General features: G+C 51.4%; 1 protein-coding gene across 1 annotated transcript in view; it reads right to left on the bottom strand.

The window, feature by feature from the left end:
* Positions 1–7500, bottom strand: part of dscaml1 (Down syndrome cell adhesion molecule like 1) — a 130274-nt gene that overhangs the window by 38334 nt on the left and 84440 nt on the right. The window contains exons 8-11 of the mRNA XM_064301498.1: positions 5232–5504; positions 3561–3842; positions 2844–2963; positions 2522–2698 (exon numbers count right to left, since the gene is read on the bottom strand). Coding sequence (XP_064157568.1) covers positions 2522–2698; positions 2844–2963; positions 3561–3842; positions 5232–5504 — 852 coding nt within the window. The remainder of the gene's footprint in view (positions 1–2521; positions 2699–2843; positions 2964–3560; positions 3843–5231; positions 5505–7500) is intronic.

Here is a 7500-nt window from a genome sequence, read left to right as displayed (position 1 = left end):
AAAGAAAGAGGGATGAGAGAGGCAGGGGTGATTGGAAAGAAGGGAGTGGGTGGTGTTAAAAACAGAGAGAAAAGACAAATTTTGAACGAAAAGGGGGAAGAGTGGAGATGGAGGGATGGAGAGGCACAGACAAGGGTCAGAGTGAAAAAAGGAAGAGAAGAAGACAGAGAGTCAGACACTGCTGTGGATCCACATCCACGCACAGTGTGGTTCTTCTCTGGAGATCAGATCAACGGCGTTTGCTCATTTTAACTGCGTTCCCCTTTTGCTCTACCTCTCTCTCTCTCTCTCTTTCTTCATTCAGTCGCTCCTGACCCTCCCAGACACCCTCCCAGCCTTCGCCCCCCCGAAGGCTCCCCCTGCCCCCACCTGCCCCTCTATCGATCCGAGAAGGGTTCCGCTGTTTTGTTTTCATCACTTATTCATCCTGCTCTCAATCTCTCTCTCTCTCCATCTCTCTCTCTCTCTCTCTCTCTCTTCGCTGTGTGCAGCAGACAGGATTGAGAGAGGCAGAGGAGAGGAACAATTCAATCAATAACACTAACACCACCGCGTGCCGCCGGGGGGTTCCGGGGGGGCTGGGGGGTGGAGGCTGGGGTTGAAGACGAATAATCAAGGATGTGTACTACTTTATTCGCCTTTTTTTCCCCATCCCATACATATTTAAGATTAACACGCTTATTTTATTATTTCTCACTTTGACTGGACAATGTTTGCTAGGTACTGGCTCTTTTCCTTTCGTTTAAATTTTTTATTTTATATTGTGTGAGATATTCTTGCATTGTGTGACATTTCATGCTGCATGACAGCCGCCCGTTGTGTTGTTAGGCATTTATTCTCAGGCAACACAAATGCGTGGCTCTCGTGCCAATAAAGTAAATTGAGATTGAAAATTGAGAGAGAGAGAGCGAGGGAAGGATGGCGTTTTAAGAGGAATGGGAGAGGGCAGTCTATCGAAGGCGAGAGTTAGTGATGTTGGAGATTAGCATCATTTTCTGATGAGGGGTCTTGTACATGGGGGGGGGGGGGAGGCCTTAGCCGCTTGTCAGAACAGCTGCTGTATATTGTAGAACAAAGAGCCTTGCAATAATTTACAAATCTGTGGAAGCTTTTTTGTAGCAGTCTACGCTCGTGTGAGGTCACTGTAGAATTTGGTGTATGCATATGTGTGTGTGTGTGTGTGTGTGTGTGCGTGTGGACACACGTGCGTTTGTGATATGTTTGGCAACACTGGATTTGAGTAGTTAGAAGGCCCCTGACAGAAAAAAAATTTGACACTCTTGTTTTGTATGTTTATCTGTGCTCTCAAAAAATAATGTGTGTGTGTGTGTACCTGTGTGTGTGTGTGTGTGTGTGTGAAGAGATTGACTGAAGCAAATGATTAAGGGCAGAGTGTTTTTTGATGGTCTGAATACAAAACTCCCAAGGGACACCCATCAATCAAACTCTCTCACACACACACAACCGCACACACACACACACACACACACACACACACCCTCTCTGTTCCTCATTACCATCTCATTGCCCTGCCTTTTGTCCCCGCTCCATTCTTACGCTGCCCTTCTCCGGGGCTGTGTGATTGTCAGCAGAGGGGCTATTGATCCCCAGCACCAGTGACTGGCACATCCGCGTGTAACTCCTACCACTGATAAAGCCATCAGAGACGCATCACAGGGCCTTATTCCCCGCTGGAGACTCTGTGGGACGTCCCAGGTCTTAAACTCTGTACCCCCTCCTGTCTGTCATGCCCGTAAGCCCTTGTGTGGGGCCAGAAGCACTTTGCAGAACACTCCAAAATGTCAACGAGCAGCAGCAATGCAGCTCAACATAACATACACGTCTGTTATGAAATATCTCTAAGTTTATTATAAAATATGAAATTATTATGTACCAGCGACACAAGCACTAGGACTGCTAAACTCCTGGCCAGGACACTGTCCCCAGCACCCAGTCTGATAAAACGCTCTGCAGATCTGGGCACTGCCCACATACTGAAGACTAATATGGTAGCATGACTTGTCCTGTGGCTCCACTCCAACTCCACTCTGTCTAAGTGTACTGTATATGTGTGTGTGTGTGTGTCAGTGAATGTGAATGCTCAGTATGCATGTGTGTGTTTGCATGTGCAAGCAAGTGCATATGCATGTGTCTGTACATACATGATGGATGTGTATGAGTGTGTGCACATGCATATATAACGTGTGTGTGTGTGTATTTACTGTATGTGTGTGCATGTGTGCTCATGTACATGTACATGTGCGTGTGTGTGTATGTGAGTGTATTTACTGTATGTGTGTGCGTGTATGCTCATGTACATGTGTGTGTGTGTGTGTGTGTGCATGTGTGCTCATGTACATGTGTGTGTGTGTGCGTGTGTGTGCATGTGTGCTCATGTACATGTGCGTGTGTGTGTGTGCGTGTATGCTCATGCTGGGGTGTTGTGTGCATGTGTGTCATGACATGTGTGTGTTGCGTGCATGCTCATGTATCGGGCCTGTGGGGATGCAGGTGGACTCACTCTTCACGGTCAGCAGCATGCTCTTGCTGATGTCTGAGCCCACTCCGTTGCTGGCCTGGCACAGGTAGTACCCCCGGTCCTCCTCCAGAACGTGCCGGATCAGCAGCGACCCGTTAGACATGATCTGGATCCGGCCAGTCAGCGGGACGGGGTGGTACTGCTGGGGGTTCCCGATGCCTGGGGCGGGGGGTTGACAACAGACCTCTCAGTGACACTCAGCACAGACCACAACTCGACCATGACATCACTGTTACCAAAAGCGCACTGGCAGGAATCTAACGATGGGACAGGAGGATGTCATCCCACAGGAGGGACAAGGTACCTTTGGCGTGCTTCCACATGACTTTGGGAGGGGGGTAGCCGTTCACCGAGCAGTTCAGGACCCCCGCCTTGCCATAGATACCGTCCTGGTTGTTGGGCTGGACGATAAACTGTGGAGGTACTGAGGGGGGGGTGGGGTCAGAGATTAATTTAGGACCTTACGAAAAATCTAAACTTGTGTCATAGCAACTGTTTTTTTTACCCAGCACTGAAAGGAGCGCTATAACTCAATATTACTGACACTGTGCGTCCTTCCATCTTTACTCCGTCCTCTTCTCTCCTATTCCGCATTCCTCTCTCCCTAATGCCTCTCTTCTCCCACACCCCATCACTCCATCTGTGCATTCCAGCCCTCTGTTCTTCTCCTTTATTTCTCTGTCACTCTCCCAATCTCCTCCTCTCGTTCTCACTCTTCCCATCGTTCAACAAATATTGCTGCTCCTCTCTCGCTCTCTCGATCTCCCTTTGACCTCTCTGTGCTCTTCCTCCCTCATTCAGTCTTCTCCCTGTTTCTCCTCCTTATTTCCCTCCTGCTACATCCCCATTTTCCCAGTCCCTCATTCTCTCCCTCCTTCTCAGACACTCCTCTCTTCTTTACTCCTTCCCTCCTTCTCTCTCCCCAACTGTACCACACTTCCTCTCGTTCTCTCTCCCTCCCTCCCTCCCCCTCTCTCTCTCTCTCTCTCTCTCCGCCTCCTCTCCCTCCTCCCCCCCTCACCGGTGACGATGAGCTGTCTCTCGGAGCTGACGGTGGCGGCGTCGTTGCTGGCGATGCAGGTGTAGTTGCCGTTGTGCTCCAGGGAGACCTTGGAGATCTGCAGGGAGCTCATGAACTCCTTGGTCTCGATGTTGACCCCGGCGGAGCCCGGCACGATCTCCTGGCCGTCCTTGCGCCAGGTGATGCGGATGGGCATGTCGCCCGACGACACCACGCAGGCGATGTACATGAGCTTCCCGATGGAGGTGGGCGGGAAGTCAAAGGGCTGGATCAGGGGGGGCACTGTGGGGGCGGGGGGGGGAGGGAGAGAGGGGAGTGGGCAAGGTCAGAGTGAGAATGGAGGAAAAGATGAGGAGGGTTATGAGAGGGGCAGAGGGAGGGGTCAGAGCAGAGGTCGGGAAGGAGAGAGAGAAAGAGACAGTTAGAGACATAGAGAGAGAGAGAAAGAGAGAGAGAGAGAGGATGTCAGAAGGGAATGAGAGGCCAAGGATGGAGAGAAGGAGAAAGTGCAAGGGACATAAAGGGGTGGGGTTAGGATAGGGGAAGGCGAGCAGAGAGAGGGAGAAGGGAAACAAATGGTGCATGTTAACATCTACACAGCCCACTGCTCAGTAAAAGGGCACAGTGGTGGCCACTTGTGTGGAACCTTCTGTGGCCAACAGTGTACCCCTGGAGCCTCGCCCCACCCCACCCTCTCCTCTCCAGCCCATAATAGCTGCTCTAATTACAGCCCAATTGGCAGAGAGAATAATGGCGTTTCCATGGCAGCAGAGTTGGAGTGTGTGTGCGTGCATGTGTGGGGGGGCAGGGGGGGGGGCTACAGCTGAGACATCTGGGGGATTTAATCTGGGGCTCGTTAGAATTCATCTAATTAAATCAACGACATGACAAGACAAGGACCACACCACACTACTCACACTGTCCCCAAACACTGACAAATACGCACAATGTTCTCCCAGCAATCTGACACACAAGCACGTTTGCAAGCGTGCACAAATTTGCACACACACAAACATACACACACACGCAAACACGCAGGCACACACTCAAATATCTTATCTTTACTTATTTCTCTCTCTCACAGACACACGCATACACGCTCTCACACACGCACTCACACACACACACACACACACACACACACACACACACAGACACACACAAAATAAAACACAGGCTCTGTAATTGACGAGTAGAAGAAATGTTCAGCCTGGCCATTAATCCCTGTAATCAGAGCCCATTAGAGGGGCCCCTTTCTTCCTCAGTAATGGGACTGAGCCCTCTGTATGGCCAATCAAATACAACCCATCAGCCAATCAGAGGCCGGCACCAGGAGTGCCCAATAAAGCAGAACGGGTCCACTTGGAGGATCCCTCTATATTTAAGGTTTGTTATTTTCTCTTTTCCCAGAGAAAGGAATAAATAGGTGTTTCGGAGCTCAGCGCAACGTTTCCAGGAAACAGACAAAAGTCCGCGGCGCGCCAATCGCCGAAAGCCCAGACGCGCTGGCGCGGAGACGTCCAGCGATAGCAGGTGGCGGCAGAGCCGTCCTGGAAACGACCGTCGACGGGAAGAAGAGCGCGGGGCGAACCACGCGTCAGTTACAGACGGGGTCAGCCGGTTCACCACTCTACCCCCCCCCCCGCCCCCCCCGACCCCGCGACCCCTGACCTTTGACGGTGACGTAGACGCTCTGGCTGATGGAGAGCTGGGGCTGGATGAGGACGCTGCAGACGTAGGCGCCCTCGTCCATGCCCTTCTGCACGTCGCTCAGCTTCAGGGTGCCGTTCTCGTACACCACCTGCCGGTGGTTGTCGGGCAGCAGCAGGGCGTCCTTGTACCACTTTATGGAGTAGTACGGGTAGCCAATCACGCGGCAGGTGATGTAGGTGTTGCGCCCCGCCACCGCCGTGATGTTCCGCATCGCCCGGATACTGGGGGACCCTGGGGTGGGGGTGGGTGGGGGGGGAGGAGGAGGAGGAGAGGAAGAGGGGAGAAAGGAAAGGCAGAAAGAAAGAGAGGGCAAGGAAGGAGATAAAAAAGAGAGGGAGAAAGAGGAGAGGAGAGGTCAAGGAGAGAAATGGGAGAAAGGAAGAGCAGAGAGAAAGAGGGGAGAGGAGAAAGTGCAGGCATAAAGAGAGGGGAAAGGAGAGAGGGAATACCAGAAGGACAAAAAGGAAGATGCAAAAAAGAGGAAAAATTGGGAATAGGAAAGGATGGAAGAAGAGAAAGAGAGGAGGAGTGGGGTGGAGGGCAGAAGGGGAAAGGTGGATGTGACAGAAAGGGGGAAGGAGCGAGGTAGAGGGAGGAGGGAGGTGGAGAGAGGGGGGTCAGAATGCCCTCTCTCCAGTCTACATTTGTTTAGACTGTGACTGTGTGTGTGTGTCTGTGTATTTGTATCTATGTGTCTGGGTATACTGTTAATCAATTATACATGTGCACTCTCGAGTAAGTGCGCCCACAACTGAAAGTGATTCTGTTTTATGCGTGTGCTATGTGTCGCAGACCCTGCACGTGTGAGAGCATTTAGCGCCCGTTTGAGACTAGCCTAAGTGTGTGTGGTAACCTTCCGTGCCTAAGTCTGACTACAATCGCTGGCACCAGAAGGAGCGGTAGCATTTCAGCACATTATGCTGTCTAATGAGTCACTAGGGCACACTCAATTTCAATAGCACGTAGTAACTCAGTCTTACATGAATGCTGAGGTTATCTTAATGGCCCAGCAACATATCTGTGGTCTCGTTAAGTCATAATGCTTCTGGTATGTGTACTGCACTGTACGTGTTTCAGCTATGAGTCACATGTCACAGTTCATATCAATGACATCACAGTAACACCAAGATTTTTCATTTAGAGGACTGGCAAGAACAGAAGCCTCGGGTCGATGGATTGTTAGCGCGGGCGGATAGAACAGCATCCTACAGCTCTTCAGAGCTCTGCCGCTCTGTAGCGCATGACTGGATGGTTGAACTGATGGAGCTGTCCCTGGTGCTGAATCGGAATGCACAGCACTGGTCCTCTGGCCCTGGTTCTGAATCGGAATGCACAGCACTGGTCCTCTGGCCCTGGTGCTGAATCGGAATGCACAGCTCTGGTCCTCTGGCCCTGGTTCTGAATTGGAATGCACAGCTCTGGTCCTCTGGCCCTGGTTCTGAATGAATGACAGCTCTGGTCCTCTGGCCCTGGTTCTGAATTGGAATGCACAGCTCTGGTCCTCTGGCCCTGGTTCTGAATCGGAATGCACAGCTCTGGTCCTCTGGCCCTGGTTCTGAATCGGAATGCACAGCTCTGGTCCTCTGGCCCTGGTTCTGAATCGGAATGCACAGCACTGGTCCTCTGGCCCTGGTTCTGAATCGGAATGCACAGCACTGGTCCTCTGGCCCTGGTGCTGAATCTAACGGTGTAGATCTGGTCCTCTGTCCATGGTGCTGATGTTCTGTCTATAGTATAGTGTTGAGTGCCTCAGCAGTCATCAACATGGACAGCTATCTATTACTCAGTCTAGATCTTTTCTACAAACTAAGGATCGGCACAAATCTTCTAAGTTGCCCTTGGCGACAACGGTGGGGGGGGTGTGGCAAACTAAGGACACACCCTCTGCATCACAAGGATTCTGTTCTTGCACCAAAAGGGAAGACACACCAACAGACATGGAGAAGACAGGGTAGGTGACATTGAGAAAACATCTGGAGGGACAATCGTGATGGTGACATAGATGTAAAATGTGAAAGAGCCAGAGGTGCCGACAGCCCAACAGGACGAGACTGGGACAGAAAAAGACTGGACATAGACAGAACAACAATAGCTAAATGAGCTGAAGAGAGAAAGAGAATGCATGCGTGGGTGTGTGAGTGTGTGGGTGTGTGTGTGTGTGTGTGGTTATGTGGGTGTGTGTGAGGGTGCATGTTGAAGCCAGACTGCCTCCCTCTCTCCCTCTGTC

The sequence above is a fragment of the Anguilla rostrata genome, chromosome 12, assembly GCF_018555375.3.
Source record: "Anguilla rostrata isolate EN2019 chromosome 12, ASM1855537v3, whole genome shotgun sequence".
NCBI lineage: Eukaryota > Metazoa > Chordata > Actinopteri > Anguilliformes > Anguillidae > Anguilla > Anguilla rostrata.
Note: the sequence above shows the minus strand (reverse complement) of the source record. Positions and strands in the feature narration are given on the sequence as shown.